Source organism: Cucurbita pepo, chromosome 15 (genome assembly GCF_057944985.1).
Source record: "Cucurbita pepo subsp. pepo isolate OVF chromosome 15, ASM5794498v1, whole genome shotgun sequence".
Classification (NCBI taxonomy): domain Eukaryota; kingdom Viridiplantae; phylum Streptophyta; class Magnoliopsida; order Cucurbitales; family Cucurbitaceae; genus Cucurbita; species Cucurbita pepo.
Window position 1 is genome coordinate 2,909,927 of NC_141812.1, and position 17,264 is coordinate 2,927,190.

Genomic DNA, 17,264 nt, shown 5'->3' on the forward strand with positions numbered 1-17,264 from the left:
AACTCGAACTCTATCTAATCTAATCCAACCCTTATGATGTAGGTTGGGTTTGTTCGAGGTTTTCAAGTTTGACATACACCTCAAGAAACAAAAAAAAAAAAACATTTTCAATTCTACCAAAATGAAATATTATAGCCAACCATCTTACCTAGTCCATCACAAATAATTTGAATTTAGGTTGATTATTAAGAGCATACATATTTTTTTTTCATCGATACCAAAGCTATAACAACAATAATTAAAAGATTTCATTATGACAAAACAATTATAGAAAAATTTATTGGACAAACCCTACCGTTCTTCGATAGTTTATTATTCGAACTACAACGTCTTCATATTTGATAGAAGAACTTCATCGATCAATTTGTCCAAGTTCTTGTAAGCTGACCCACCACGAACACATGCTTCTTCAGCTTTAATCTTCAAGTCCATAACATTCTCCTTCATTTTCTTGCCCTTTTCACCATCCATAAGCTCTCTCACAAGCTCCTCCACTTCATTTCTTTTGACATTGCTATCAATTTCCATGCCAATGCCCCACTCGGTACAACAATAACGACAGTTGGTCTGCTGCTCAGCAAAGAAAGGCCACGAGATCATCGGCACACCAGCACAGATACTCTCAAGCGTTGAATTCCACCCACTATGCATTAGAAACCCTCCAATTGAAGGATGGTTCAACACTTGTTCTTGACAACACCAACTTGCTATCATGCTTCTATCTTTAGTTTCTACCACAAATTCAGATGGCAAAATGGCCAAATCTCCCATAACTATATCTGGTCTTATAATCCATAGAAATGGCTTCCCAGTGTCGGCTAATCCCCAAGCAAGCTCAATCAGTTGCTCCGGTGTCATCACCGTTATACTACCAAAATTTACGTAAACCACCGAGTTGGGTTCCTTCGAGTTCAGCCACTCTATGCACTCGGATTCCTCGACCCAAAGATTCGACCCAATTTCTCTTAGTTTTTCATCCTCTATTTGGTTGGCAAGCAAGTGAAGTGGACCAATAGTGTAAAGAAGAGAATTGATGGAAGAGAGAGCCTCTAATACATCCAGTTCAAGTTCATCATATGTGTTCAAGATCATTGCAGAAGCTTCTCTGCATGTTTTCATTGTCTGTAGCATAAGATTCAACATGATATCGTTTGGATCCGTTGTTCTAAGAAGGGTAGGAAGATCCCTCAATCGTATAGTTTTCATTCCCTGAGTCCATTCTATTGTTTGTTCTAGATATCCATCGGTCAGACAACTTGTATCTGTAAACCAAAGAAAATTATATATTGAATTATCTAACTTTTGGAATCATAATTAACGTTTAGTTGTAAAAATATAGTTTTTGTACGGGAAGATTTTAACACGCATAGATTTATTAAACTTTAAAAATTTTCATTAATACCCTTGTGGTTAAAAAAAATTAAAATAGTTTTAAAAATACCTTAATATCCTTAAATTTCTTTTAAAAACTTTTTCTAAAAAATATCCCGAAACAACATTAGTATCACGTTTAAAAAATATGAAAATTGAAGAAAATTAAGAATCGAAGAATCATACCCTTTAGCGGGATTAAACTGTGCTTCACAAGCTTAGAATATTGTAAGTAACCGAAGTAGCCACAAGCACTTGTAGTAAAGAACAAGGCATAAGGAATGTTAAACTTATTGGCAGCCGACACAGCGAAGAACATAACCGCATCGGTAACAAGGCAGGTAATGGGCGGATTGGCAATAGAAATAAGGTCACACAAAGGAGCTAAGCCGTTCTTGGTGATGGAGTCCCAGAGTGTAGGGATATGTTGTGTGGCGTTGGCGTGCGAGTACGGTAAGCCATCGGGGATAGTTTTGAACTGAAAATCTAGCAAGCCATGGACAGCGTTCGAGCCTCGCGACTCGAGCAGCCGCCGATGGTTGTACTCCGTGTTGAGGAATGTTATGTGGAAGCCTTTTTGGTGAAGAAGCTTGGCTAAGTTGAGCATAGGGGTGAGATGGCCTTGAGCTGGATATGGGATGCAAATGGCGTGGGGTTTGTGATTTGGTGAGATTGAATAACCCATCTTTGACTCTCTTTCTTTGGGTAACAAACTGGTTTTGTTTGAATGAAAGACGTTTTATAAGCCGTTGAAAAGTGAAGCAAAACGACATTACTTTTCTTCTTTTCTAAAGCTTCCAAAATCTTCACATCTTTGTGCCCACAAATTAATTTGGTCCCATTGGACAAAAATATATGGTAAGATTGTTACGATCCAATTCTACTCCTAGTTGATATTATCTGTCTGTTTCGGTCCGTTACGTATCACTGTCAGCCTCACAATTTTAAAATGCGTCTCCACACGATTATAAGAAGGGTTTCGTTCCCCGGTCCGTTACGTATCACTGTCAGTTTCACAATTTTAAAATGCATCTCCACACGATTATAAGAAGGGTTTCGTTCCCCGGTCCGTTACGTATCACTGTCAGTCTCACAATTTTAAAATGCATCTCCATACCCTTATAAGAAGGATTTCGTTCCCCGGTCCGTTACGTATCACTGTCAGTTTCACAATTTTAAAATGCGTCTCTACACCCTTATAAGAAGGGTTTGTTCTCCGGTCCGTTATGTATCACTATCAGTTTCATAATTTTAAAATGTGTCTCTACACCCTTATAAGAAGGGTTTCGTTCCTTGGTCCATTACGTATCACTGTCAGTCTCACAATTTTAAAATGCGTCTCCACACCCTTATAAGAAAGGTTTCGTTCCCTGGTCCGTTACGTATCACTGTCAGTCTCACAATTTTAAAATGCGTCTCCACACCCTTATAAGAAAGGTTTCGTTCCCTGGTCCGTTACGTATCACTATCAGTTTCACAATTTTAAAATGCGTCTCTACACCCTTATAAGAAGGGTTTTGTTCCCCGGTCCTTTACGTATCACTGTCAGCTTCACAATTTTAAAATGCGTCTCCACACCCTTATAAGAAGGGTTTCATTCCCCGTCCGTTACGTATCATTGTCAGTCTCATAATTTTAAAATGTGTCTTGAAACCCTTGTAAGAAGGGTTTCGTTCCCCTCATCAACCAACGTGAGATCTCACAATCCACCCCTTGGGGCTTGGTTTTCTGCCTCTCATACCATTTATACCCTTGAAATGTTTCATTCCCCTCTCCAATCAACGAGGGATCTCACAATTCACCTCTTTAGGGACCCAATGTACTTGCTGGCACACCTCTCGATGTGCTCTAATACTATTTGTAATATTCCTAAACTGAATTAATTAATTAATTAATTAATATTTTTAAGGATAACAAATCTACCTTTAATTATTAAAAATTATTGAAATTTTGAATGATACATAGTGTAAGGCTAGGAATACCATTTCAACCCCATTTGGACACGTGGCTCTTCTTCTCGTAATCATAGCAAATACCTTCAAATCTCTTCCCTTGATGTATCGGTCGTATAAAAAAGAATGTTGATCCACACACTCCCCCCAACTCCACAACATGCAAAAACACGACCCACAGATCTTAACAACGCTCTCATATCATTTGCAAGAGAGGAATACTGGGAGAGAGAACGAGAGAGAGAAATATTACGAACGAATTCCGATGAGGCCAAACGCACAACTTCGACGTTGAAAACAACCAATCCACACCGTGGAAGGGATCACTGATGACTGCACGTACACCCAAAGTACGTTTCACGCCTCGACAACGATTCTCTTGGTCGAAAATGAGACTTGGGTATCAGATTTTTAAACCTCACAGATCTAGGTTGTTGTAGGTACTCACCATCCATAATATGTACTAGGAGTGAAGAGGAGAGGCTAACAGAGAAGATGACCACATCAGATTTGGATTTGGATCGGTATCAGTCCAAAACCCACTGACAGTCTATCAGCCTCGACCCACATGAAGCTGCAACCCAAAACGTACAACTAGCCCAAACCGCAGAAGCCCACACCTCGGTTCAAATGCTTGCAGCCTGCGTGTCCGAGATGGCAACCTGAACCCACCTCTCGACCCGAGAGGTAAACTACGACGTGTTCCTCTTCCACGATGACATGTGTCATGCCTGCAGCCGGGCACGCCCTAGACCCCAGCGGCTTTAATCAGCTGGACTCGGCTCTGGGACTCAAAAATTGGCTCCTCGACTCGGTAAAAGACAAATATACTATTTTCCACCGTTCTAACCCTTTCGAAGCTGATTTTGACCCTAATTAAGGTGATTAAGGTCGGTATGATGCCCTATTTCACAAAATTCAAGTTAAATTATATTAGAATTGGAAAATACTAACGAAATGAAATGGACAACCTATTAGAAAACGACTTCCGGTGACATATGAAACAACTTCGAGGGACGAAAGATTCGTGTACTCGAACTTAGGAAAATGCTAACTAAGACCAACCAAGTAAGTGGCCTTACTATAGGATAGACTGAACGACATGTGCCTAGTGGCACCTGCACGTGTCATTTATGCTTTGTACGCATGATGTTGATGATGATTTATGATATATGACGTATGATGACGTGTATGAGTTATATGATGATGCCTGATGATGGTTTACGTGATTATGATGTGTTATATATGACGTTGTATGATGATGACAATGCATGCTAATATGAAGATGTAAGATGATGATATTTCTTTAATATGGCGTTAATTTCCATCATAAATAACGATGTTTTCCTAGGATACGACCCTAGAAAATGTTAAAAATGATGAAAGTATGAAGACTAATACACATATATTACTTGGTATAATGATAGAATTAAGATTGTGTCATAAAGATGTTTTAGAGATGAGAAACAGTAGGGACCTCATGCATTTTGTGTGTACATAACCAAAGGGCTACTTCTCTTTTTACGATATCATAGACTTTATGGTATAGTCAGAGACCGAACTCATCATATACTTTGTATCTCATTGCCCTTAACTGAAAAAATTGAAAAAAATGTATGTATTAAAATTACTCCACAAGTAATCCTCTATTGGTATTAAATACGTATACACAATCAACAACGTGCATCTAAGGAAAGATAAATTTGTTCAGTAAAAATACTTATGACTTAGTGGTCAATTAACTCGCTAATTGATTATATCAATTCAATGATCGTTTTTATGTAGGAGTCTTGGTGTTCATTACTCCAATGAGAGGCAATGTTATAGGTTTATACCCTTATTAATGATGATGCATGACTATGCATACACTTGGTGCATTATGACATGAATGAAAAGAAGAACAAACTATTTTTTTTTATTTTTTTTTATTTTTTATATATGGTATGGTTTTAAGCCAAAGAAATCTTATACATTTATGTGTGTTATGTGTATTGGGATACTTTTTCGTTATGGTATGTTAGTACAGACACGTACTTCTGATATTTATATTCACCATAATATCATACGGGTCTTTTCCTATGTGGTGTCTGGTGACGCGTCAGCATGTTCAGCCCAACAAGCTAGACCCAGGAGGTACATACACGAGTCTACTTAATGTGTCCATGTGTGCATGCGTGGAGAAGTACCACACATCTAACCTTGCTCAGACTTTTACATGTTTTGTAATTAAGTCATGTATGTAGTAGTGACTTTATTTCAATAGAAAAAATACAATCGTTACATATAGAATTGTCCACCCAGTCGGTGAATTCAAACCATTCCTACATACGATATTATGAAATTAGTGGGTATTTTGTGCCAAATTACTTGCGTCATTGAGTACGTGAATGAAGTCCCAAATTTAATTTTCAACAACGTAGTAAATGCATGCACAACCATTATATAAATCCCACACAACACAAATCACCACAATGAATACATACCTAACCTAGTTCTAAAGTCAACCAATAGGAAAATCACTTAGTTCGAGAATGTAACCTTCCACAAGTACGTTGACATGCATGAATCTTACTTAAAATGTTCGAGATAGCCCTAAACCAAACAGACCGATAAAAAATTGACATAATTGTATATCAATGAGAGAAAAAACTAACCTAAATCGAAGAAATTCCAAACCCTATATCATGAACGCAACTACCATTTGTCAAATATCACAAGGGTAAGATAGAATTTCTAACATATTTCTAAAATATATTTTCTCCTAATTTTTTAGAGTGAATTGATGAAAAATAATTATGAATAAAGCATAAAACCATGATGTTCGCTAGTGTGAAGAGTATTAGAGAGAGCGCGATGATCGGAACCAGAATTGTGGGAGTAGGACGGTGACGATAAATTTTATAAGTAAGACATGAGATTGAGACTGGGGCTTGGGAGAGAATGAGCGAAAGAAACCGGGCAATTAGAGATCTACGAGAAGAGTGCGAGTCGAGCCTGATTGCTAGATTTTTTTTTTCTTATCTTCTCTTCTTCTTCTAGGTTATTACAAGAACTATTATATTCAAACCCATATACTAGAGGTTTCTTGCTATAAAACTAAAATAAAATGACAATAGAAAATTTCGAAACTATAATATTGACTATGAAATGATTAATTCTAGACAATTGAATTACCCTTTATAAATGGGATCTCATGTATATGTGTGACTGTTGACCTGGATTATTTCTCAACTCACGAATTATTTATACTCGATCGAGTGTATGCATGTCCATAGTCATCTTTAGGGACTCTGAAAGTGATGCTCACCTAGTGAATTCATGTGCATGTGCATATGTCGTGTGTACGAAAGTAATGTACAGCTAATTTTTACTAAAAAAGAAATGGAGCCCAAGAAAAGTCAAGATTGTAGGTACCAAAAGTCATAATAGTCATAGCTATATTTGCACGTGCTTGTATTTCTTTATCCTAAAAGTGATGTCATTTACTGGTTATTTTTTTTTATACTTAACCTTCTCTAAACTTGTGCTTAGATAAGGGTACGAGCAACTTTAGTGGTTGATGATGCTTGTTGTAGAGGTCACGAGATAGTGATAGTCTAACTTCGATATTTAATTTCATGTTTTGAGATTTTAGCTAGGCTATTCGATAATAGGATTGTAATGTTTGGTTGACGTCTAAACGAGTTATAATGTTTAAAGGCTTATAATCCATTATTTTAAGTTTTCTCTCTTATCCCAAATAAAAGCTTAAGGTATTTTAAAAATGTTTAAGCTTTTAGATTTATATGCTTTAATTAATTTTGGTGGTAGTGGTCAGGGTTGGCCGATGGTGAAGGTTGTTGGATTCCTAACAATTGGTATCAGAGCTAGGAGATATTCACCACTATCTATATAAAGACCCTAGATTTCTACTTACCTATAGTCGTTAACTAAACAAGCATGAGTGAGACCTATCGTATCGGTCTATGTTCCGTGGACCGTTATCCTAAACAAGCTAATTAGATGTGTATTTACTGTTCTACACATAGTCCGCACGTGCGAGTATGAACCACTAGTCGGTTTGCACACTTCCTGGGCCCCTTTCTTGTCGAGCGAGCATTCTCTGGTAGTTGTTGATGCCGGACACTTGTTTAGAAATAATGACTGTCACAGCATTAGGATAAACTTAATGATCGTTTTTCTGACTGGCCGTTGCAACATTATGATAAACACAATATCATTTTTTTTTGCCTCGTCGCAGCATTATGATAACCATAATGATTATTTTTTGCCTCGTAACATATGCGTCCGTACCATCGTAAGAACGGGATATCTGCCGATGCATGAAAACACAATGATGCATGAGGTCCTAACATTTTTCCTTTTTCATTGTCATGTATGACAACCCCTCTAGCATTTTCCTTCGTATCATATCATTATCATAACTTTTCATGTAATTACAAGGTTGTGTATCATGTCAAAACATCTTATTGCATGTCATTCATATCATACATCTTACCATGTCACGTGTATCATATTGTAAACATATCATGCCTTTCAACATATCATGTCATACCGTACACGTATCATATCTCAAACATATTGTCAAATGCATCACATCATAACATAAATCATAAACATTTCACACTTATCAAACATTTCACACTTATCAAACATTTCACACATATCAAGCATATTACAAATGGTATAAGAGTCAGACACCAGGTAATATGGTAGCGAGGAGGCTGAGTCCCGAATGAGGGTAGACACAAGGTGGTGTGCCAGTAAGGACAGTGGGCTTCGAAGGGAGGTGGATTGTGAGATCCCATATCGGTTGGGTTGGAGAAGGAAGTATTCTTTACAAGGGTGTGGAAACTTATTCTTACCAGACACGTTTTGAAAACCTTGAGGTTAGCTCAAAAGGGAAAGCCCAAAGAGGACAATATCTTCTAGCAGTGGGCTTGGGCTGTTACAATATGTGAAGATGCAATAACGAAAGCTCAAAGATATAATCTAGAAGAATATGATCCGGTTCGATTTCTAGAAGATGCAAACGTAAGATTATTTATGCTAGAAACAAAAAGAAATATATATGGTAACACCGGGATGATAAACTCCGTGGCTAGAGATTTATATTGATGACTTCTGGTATGTACAATTACAGATAGTACAAAGAGTATTGAGGATATAATCCTCTAGCCGCCGTGGAGTTTACCATTACGCCACTCTGATATAATCCTCTAGCGAGCATTCTTTGGTAGTTGTTGATGTCGGACACCCATTTAGGAATAGCGACCGTCGTAGCATTAGGATAAACTTAATGATCATTTTCGTGCCTGACCGTCGCAACATTATGGTAAACATAATGATCGTTTTCTTGCCTGGTCATCACATCATTATGATAACCTTAATAATCATTTTTCTGCCTCGTAACCTACATGTGTCGGAGGGACACTAGTAGATACATTTCTAAAGATAGAAAAAGTATAATTTGTTTAACAAATTTAGTTACTACGGAGAAGGAGGAGGTGAAAGCAATTTCATCCACAGAAATCCCAACCAACACCGGGAAGCAATGAAATCCCGTCCTATAAAATGACCTCCCTTTCCAATCATTCAAATCACTCCTCCTCTCAATTTCACTTCAATTTTTGTTGTCACCAACAACTGGTATCAGAGCGATCTTGCAGCAGCAAGAATGACAGCAGAAAAATAAGTTGAGAGCTACGTTCAGCCCGCCATCCCGAGATTCGATGGTCACTACGATCATTGGGCGATGTTGATGGAAAATTTTCTCAGATCAAAGGAGTTTTTTGATATGGTGGAGACGGGTTATGAAGAGCCAAATGAAGGCGAGGTACTCTCAGCTGGTCAATAGCAACTGTTGGCAGCATCGAAGTTGAAGGACCTGAAGATCAAGAACTATTTATTTCAGTCCATTGATAGGACTATCTTGGAAACCATGCTTCAGAAGAAGACATCCAAGGAAATTTGGGATTCTATAAGGAGGAAGTATCAAGGCTCAATGAGAGTAACGCGTGCTCAACTTCAAGCAGTTAGAAGAGACTTTGAAATTCTCCAAATGCAAAAGGGAGAAACGGTGAATGCTTATATTGACAAGGGTAGGAGTCTTGCAAGTAAAACGAGGATGCATAGTGATTCAATCACGGATGTTGCGGTCATAGAAAAGATTTTGCGATCACTAACTCCAAAGTTCGAATACATTGTATGTTCTATAGAAGAAGCAAACAATGTCGAAGAGATGCAAATAGATGAACTCCAACGCTCCCTGTTAGTACATGAACAGAGACTCAATCGTACAAGTGCAATAGAGGAGATGACAGTCTTAAAGATATCCACACCAAGTGAAACTTCAAGCCCTAGAGGTAGAGGGCAAAGAAGAGGCAGAGGTCGTGGGAGAGGCAGTCGAGAAAGAAGTGGAGATGTTGGCAGGTCAGCAGATCTAGTCAGAAACGAGGCAAGAGACACTTTGACAAGTCTAAGGTGGAATGCTACAGATGTGGACGCCTTTGGACATAACAAAAATGAATGTTATACCAGGCTCCAAAAGGAGAAAAGAGATCAATCCAATTTTGTGGAGAGAAGAGAAGAAGAAACATTGTTAATGTCATTCCATGCTATGAAGGTTGCAGATCAAGGTGTATGGGTCGTAGACTCTGGATGCAGCAACCATATGACAGGTTGTAAGGAATTCTTCTCAACTCTAGTTGAAAATTTTCATACTACGGTTTCTCTTGGCAACAATTCAACTATCCAAGTGATGGGGAAAGAAACGGTAGATATCAAGACTAGAAATGAATTTGTAGAGTCTATTTCTAATGTATTCTACATTCTTGATATGAAGGCCAACTTACTTAGCATCGGTCAGTTACAAGAAAAGGGGTATGTGATCACATTCCAAAATGATGAATGTGAGATTTATGACTCCAAAAGAGGATCGATTGCTAAGATGAATATGACCACCAACCGTCTATATCCGTTGACGTTAAATATCGTTGCCAAAAGTTTGATGGTGAAGAAAGAAGATACCACTTGGCTTTGACATTTTAGGTATGGTCATCTACACTTCAAACGATTAAAGACGTTGTCTTCAAAGAAGATGGTGTTGTTTTTCGATAATCGGCCAGGGAAATCCTTTCTTTTCGGTGAGAGGAAATCGTCGACAAGAGGTTGTTGGAAGAAAAATAAAATGCGTAAAATAATAAAGAGAGAGAATGACTGAAATTTTGACTGCGCTTAAAATCAGATTGATTAAATCTTCTCAAAAGATTTCCTATTTAAATATAATCTATCCTAAAAATGGCCTGAGAGTGGCCAACTAAATCTGTGCCACTTCCTACAAAATTGCCGTCTAAAACTTTGTTAATCCATTCGACGTGTTTGTCAAATGGTCAAACGTAGAACTAATGAAATCGTGTGAATCTAAATAAGAAAAACTCAGGTTTTATCTAACAAATGGTAACTGGGTTGCCAGATATTACTCTTCCAACAGAAATTTACGAGAGCTGTGTAGTAGCAAAACATGAAAGAAATTCTTTTTCATCCGAAAAATTAAGAAGAGCTCAAGCAATTTTGGAGTTGATTCATTCAGACATATGCGGTCCCATCTCTCCAGCATCAAATGGTGACAAGAAATATTTCATGACCCTCATCGATGATTTTAGTCGGAAAAACATGGACTTATGTAATGATCCAAAATAATATAATGTGTGTTTGGGTATGTATGTTTTTGTGTTGATATTACTGATAATAATAATTATTATTATTATGATAATTATGAAATAAGTAAATAAATTAATTAGTTAAAAAAAAAAAAAAGAAGAAGAAGAAGAAGACAGCAGCAGCTTTCGCTGCTGCCATGGAGGATGAGGGGAATGACAGGTGGACTTGGGAGAAAAGAGAGGAAGATGGAGGTGTGGAATGAAGAAGGGTCTGCTAGATGGTGGGGAAGCAAGATAGGGAATGGATTAGGATTTGAAACTGAAGGGTAATGGATGGTTGAAACCCAGAAAACAGAGGAAGGTGAAACTTACCCATGTGTTCGGTAATTCGAAAGATTCTTCAGCGATTGTGGTGGTAGTTTGCAAACGTGAGGATGGGGGAACGAGTGTGACGATTTTCAGCCATTGAAGCTCTGAATTTAAGCTGAATCGAACGTTTATTCGAAGGTAACGAAAAACCCATATCACCGAACCTTTAAATCTCGATGTCTTGATTCATATTGCATAATAAATTATGAAATAGGGCTTCTTAGAACCGTAATTAGGAGATCTATAAAGTTGTAGAAGAAGTCAGAATGAAATTCGAGCGGTAGAGATGGAATATGGCTTTGGGACACAACGAGTATTAAAGGAAAAGTTTGGGGAAAAAATTGCAGGAAACAGAGGTTGAAGACGAGCGTGTGAGGGACACGCGGGGCGCGTGGGAGTCCGAGAGTGGGAGCACGACTGTGCGTAGATCAGTCGCGTGAGAAAAACACGCCGAGCGTGTGCAGGCGCATGAGGGCGCGTGCGTCGTCGTTTTGGCTCCCAGTTTCTCCCGTTCGAATCCTTTCAACCTGTCCTATTAAAATTGGCCTATACTTATCTTAAAAATGGTGAAATATAGGTCTGATTGGAGGAAATTATGTTGAAATACCCTATTAAACGTACATTCAAGAGAGAAAGGGATTCGAAACCAGGTAAGTAGCATATCGATCTATGAACTAGTTCTTAACATGTTTTACAACATATGAGTATGTTGTTTACCTTATAAGAGCTTAGTATGTTAAGATGAGCTTTGATGATATTGAATGTTTATTGTATATTGTGACTGCTTGCCTGTGATGTAAGCATGATATAAACGATTGCCAGAATGTTCTATGTGTTGAACATGATAAATGTATGAAAGCATGCAGTAAATGCGAGTATGTTATGCATGTTAATGGAAAGGTTATGACTCTAGGATATGCTTATTGGTTGTCGAGCCATGACTTATTTATATGAGTATGATAAATGTATGAAAGCATGCATTAATGAGTTCCTGACCAACGCACTGTGTGCTAAGTTAGGGGCATGAGTACTCTTGGCCGTTGGTATATGAGATAAACAGGCCGCCAGAGAAATTAGTAGACAGACCGTATTTGACCGAGAGCGAGTCTTACATACGAGTCCAAAAATTCTAGATAAGCATATCAAAAGAGAGTCAGTAACCTAAGCTGGACGTAGCTGAGATATCTCATTAATGAACAGATGACCCTAGTAAGAGAAACTAGGAGTCAATGACGAATAAAACTTAAAAACACCTGAAAAGATTAGTTATGAATTCATGAAAGATAAAGTTGGCTACTTACTGGGTAATTTAATTACTCATCAAAATTATTTAACTTTTCTTTCGAGATTTAGTTGATGCAGGCCAACTGAGGACGAGGACGAGACTAGCGGGCTAGAAACTATTTGGGAATCCATGTCTGTGTCTATTTTGTGTACTTATGCTTTCGTTGTCAAGAATTTACTTTGGTCATTTTAAGTTTTAGAAATATTTTGAAATTTATGATTGGTTGTCAGAGTTTATTATCGATGTCAGTGGTAGCTCCTATGAATCGCGTTGACGATAAACGAGTGTTACAACTTATTTCTTGCACGCCAAATTAGAAGCCTTTGATTGCTTCAAAAATTTTTGTGCTACTGTGAAGACGGAAACTGGAAGAAGAGTCAAGGCTTTAAGAACTGATAGAGGTGGAGAGTTCTGCTCGAACGAGTTTATTAAATTTTGTGAAGAGAAGGGCATAAGGAGACAGTTAACAACAACATATACACCACAACAAAATGGTGTGGCCGAAAGGAAAAATATGACCATTCTCAACATGGTTCGAAGATTACTAAATAAAGGAGAAGTTCCGAAGGAATTCTGGCCAGAAGCTATCGTGTGGTCCGTTCACATTCTCAACCGGAGCCCTACTTTTTCTGTTAGAGATATGACTCCACAAGAAGCATGGAGCGGAAGAAAACCTGCAGTAGACCACTTTAGAATCTTTGGGTGCATAGCATATGCACACATTCCTGATGAGAAAAGAAAGAAACTTGAGGACAAGAGTTTGAAGTGTGTGTTCCTTGGAGTAAGCGAGACTTCTAAGGCGTACAAGCTCTATGATCCTTTGACAAAGAAGGTGGTGGTAAGTCGTGATGTAATCTTTGACGAAAAGAAGACTTGGACATGGGAAGAAAAGATCACTGTGAATCAGCAGATTCCTGTAGATCTTGAAGAAGAACAAACTGAAGCCCCTATTTAGCCTCACTGTGAGCATGGAGAGAGCTCATCACAAGCTCAACAAGAAGAACCAGTAGAAGAAGATCATGATCATAATCAAAGAAATTCAAGAACAAGAAAGAGACCAAATTGGATGGTTGATTATGAGATGGACTATGAATCAAGTGATAGTACTTATTTTGCATTCTTTATGGATAGTGATCCAATTGTCTATGAAGAAGCGGTAAAGGAGAAGAAATGGAAGGAAGCTATGGACAGTGAAATCAAATCTATAGAGAAGAACAAGACTTGGGAGCTCACTGATCTTCCTAGAGGACAGAAAACAATCGGAGTAAAATGGATTTTCAAAACCAAGTTGAATGAAAACGGAGAGGTGGATAAGTACAAGGCGCGACTCGTTGCAAAAGGATACAAGCAGAAGTATGGAGTTGATTATATGGAGGTATTTGCACCAGTGGCACGTCAAGATACTATCAGGCTTATAATTTCTATTGCAGCACAGAAATCTTGGCCTATTTATCAATTTGATGTGAAACCGGCCTTCCTACATGGAGACCTTCAAGAAGAGGTATATGTGGAGCAACCAGAAGGTTTTGTTCAAAAAGGTAAAGAGGAAAAAGTATACAAGTTGAAGAAAGCTTTGTACGGTTTGAAGCAAGCTCCGAGGGCATGGTACAATCGCATTAATTCTCATTTTGAAAAGATGAGATTCACTAAATGCCCATATGAACATACGTTGTATGTGAAAACTGAAAAGGGAGGTAACATTCTCATTATTTGCTTATATGTCGACGATTTAATATTTACTGGAAAAAATGAAGAAATGTTTGAATTTTGTAGGAAGAGCATGATGAAGGAATTTGAAATGACAGATCTTGGTTTGATGAGATATTTTCTTGGAGTAGAAGTTACTCAAACTCCCGCAGGTAATTTTATCTGTCAGAAGAAATATGCTCAAGAATTACTTGAAAGATTTAAATTGGATGAGTGCACATTTGGAACTCCATCAGAATTGGGTTTGAAGTTGCACAAGGATATTGAAGGGCGAGAGGTTGATAAAAGGTACTTCAAACAAATTGTGGTAAGTTTGATGTACTTAACTTCAACAAGACCAGACATCATGTATGCGGTTAGTATGATAAGTCGTTACATGGAGCATCCAACGGAAAAACATCTCAATGCAGCAAGAAGGATACTTCGTTATGTGAGAGGAACCTTTGATTTGGGGGTATTCTACAAGAAAGGAGATGATCCGAAGATGGTTGGCTATACAGATAGCGACTATGCAGGTGATATAGATGATCGTAAAAGTACTTCAGGAAGTATTTTCATGATTAGTTCAGGAGCTATTTTCTGGTCTTCAAAGAAGCAACCTATTGTAACACTCTCAACTACAGAAGCAGAATTTGTGGCAGCAGCAGCATGCTCGTGCCAAGCAATTTGGTTAAGAAAAATGCTTGAAATTCTTAATTAGAAGCAACCAGGTACGGCAGTTATATATTGTGATAATATGTCAACTATTAAGTTGTTTAAAAATCCTGTGTTGCATGGAAGGAGTAAGCACATAGATGTTCGATTTCATTTCTTGCGTGATTTGTGTAAAGAAGGCATTATTGAACTCAACTTTTGCCGAAGTGATGAACAAATCGCAGAGCTATTCACAAAACCCTTGAAACAACCATTGTTGGAGAAGCTTAGAAGAAAGATGGGGATGTGTAGAATTCAAGATGTATATCAAAAAGATGAAGTGAAGTTCTAAACTGATTTCTGCCGAATTCAGTTTAAGGGAGGGTGTTGAAGGGACACTAGTAGATACATTTCTAAAGATAGAAAAAGTAGTAGTTTGTTTAACAAATTTAGTTACTACGGAGAAGGAGGGGTGAAAGCAATTTCATCCACAGAAATCCCAACCAACTCTAGGAAGCAATGAAATCCTGTCCTATAAATGATGGTGTTAATATAACGAAGCAATTTGGATCTTAAGCACTTTAAGAACATTAATTATAGTATATAACTAGCATGTTCATAAGTATTAAAACTTAATTAGTTTAGATACTAACCTTTTGTAGTTCAAACTCCTTTTTCCTCACGAACCGGTTTCGAATCACCACTAGTGTCTTCTCCACTATCCTCCGGCCTTAGAACGGGATTGTGGAATCCGGTGAGTGACTAAACTTGGAAGGGATTTTGTATATGTGAAGAGATGTTTGTGAGAGGTTTTTCTCAAGGTTTTCCACCAAGAAGAAGAAGACCTTCCATGTACAATGATCACTCTATTTAAAGAGTGATGTTTGCATGTTCATGCAAATTTGAGATCACCAAATTTTGACACTTAAAATTCCACTCAAATATTTGGGATTATGTAGCAAGCATGCATGTTTGAGTTAACCAAAATGCATGTTTGAGTTAACCAAATTTTGACACTCAAAATTCCACTCAAACTTGTGGGGTTTATTTGGCAAACATGCAAGTTTGGTTAAACCAAATTTTGACACCTCAAAATTCCACTAACATGAATTTTTCCATTAAATGAAGTCAACATTTTGACTTTCTTTATTTTAATTCAACAATTAATTTGAATAATGAATTTCAAATTAAAGTAACATTAAATGATTAATTAAACTATTTAATTAATATTTAATATTAATTCAAATGCCAATCTCAATCAATTCCGACACATAATTGATTAAGATATTTAAATCTTATTTAAATATCTCCGATTCTCTCCTTTTGTTTAATTCGTAAATAAAACAAAAATGCGGTTAAATATATCGTATATATGTAGCGCATATTCCCTAATTTGAATTCGAACACTTCGAACTCACTTGTCACACTGTTCTATGGTTTAGTCCGATATGAGCTAGCAGAGGGACCTAATGGACCTATAGATCATGGGCTCCAACGATCCAAGATTAACCGGCTAAACTCATTAACCTTGTTAACCAACATTCGTTAACTACTAGGACACTCCACTATAGCCTAGTAGTTGCACTCCCCTCACTATAGATATATTTCTGTCCATTTGATATAACCATGATTAGTAAGTCGATCCTTCACAGATTGTTCGTAACTAGAGCTGGGTCAATTTACCGTTTTACGCCTAAAGTTACTTCTTGTTCCTTATGTCTCACTGATCCTCTAATGAACAATTGGTTTGTGGTCCAACCAGTAAACCGAATCCCTCTCAGGCCAATTGATAGGGTGGGGCCCCTTGTTCAAGACCTGGAGTAAGTGCTTAAGGGAACTACCTTTCTTCTATCCCTAAAAGTGGGTAGGAGTGAATTTCATCTTGCACCCCACGTCCCCAGCCATTCACCCAGTCTTACCCCTGAAATGGGAGGCCTATTGAGTTGGCGAACTAGAGTCACTCTCACCCATGCAAATCTAAGGATAATTCCGAATAAACAGGAGTTCATGGTTAGCTCAGGATTAAAATCGAGTTACCTAGGTTATCGAATGAAAAGAAAATCAGTCTCAACAGTAAACGACATTATAAAGTGAGAGTGGTTTTCTTCATGGTCCGATCTTATGCAATACTCATTGCATAGGACGCCCCCACTCACATGTCTCCACATGTACAATTTAGTGATCACATTGTTTATATCATATACAAAAGTGGGCCGCATCCATAGTGTCCCCAGAATAAGGTTATCAGCCTTATCCTTATACTATAGATCATTTTGACTATATACT

General features: G+C 37.7%; 2 protein-coding genes across 2 annotated transcripts; one reads left to right on the plus strand and one right to left on the minus strand.

Moving 5' to 3' along the window:
• Positions 1-224: 224 nt before the first annotated feature.
• On the minus strand, positions 225-2,069 carry LOC111811602 (7-deoxyloganetin glucosyltransferase). The gene is made up of 2 exons (XM_023698533.2): positions 1,558-2,069; positions 225-1,262 (listed from the first exon to the last, which is right to left on the minus strand). The coding sequence occupies exons 1-2, from the start codon at positions 2,054-2,056 to the stop codon at positions 322-324; spliced, it is 1,440 nt and encodes a 479-aa protein (XP_023554301.2). The 5' UTR covers positions 2,057-2,069; the 3' UTR covers positions 225-321.
• Positions 2,070-9,078: 7,009 nt separating this feature from the next.
• LOC147789171 (uncharacterized) lies at positions 9,079-10,365 on the plus strand. Its single transcript, XM_087118242.1, has 3 exons — positions 9,079-9,159; positions 9,274-9,853; positions 9,956-10,365. Exons 1-3 carry the CDS (start codon positions 9,079-9,081, stop codon positions 10,363-10,365), a joined length of 1,071 nt encoding a protein of 356 aa, XP_086974368.1.
• Positions 10,366-17,264: the final 6,899 nt, after the last annotated feature.

Bases quoted from the DNA above. Each gene is read 5' to 3' on its own strand.
- LOC111811602 (XM_023698533.2), bottom strand. From the start codon at position 2,056: ATGGGTTATTCAATCTCACCAAATCACAAACCCCACGCCATTTGCATC. The intron at 1,263-1,557 runs GTATGATTCTTC...TTTGGTTTACAG, and splicing joins CAGTTTAATCCCGCTAAAGG to ATACAAGTTGTCTGACCGAT.
- LOC147789171 (XM_087118242.1), top strand. From the start codon at position 9,079: ATGTTGATGGAAAATTTTCTCAGATCAAAGGAGTTTTTTGATATGGTG. The intron at 9,160-9,273 runs GTACTCTCAGCT...ACCATGCTTCAG, and splicing joins AAGAGCCAAATGAAGGCGAG to AAGAAGACATCCAAGGAAAT. The intron at 9,854-9,955 runs GTTATACCAGGC...TGAAGGTTGCAG, and splicing joins TGGACATAACAAAAATGAAT to ATCAAGGTGTATGGGTCGTA.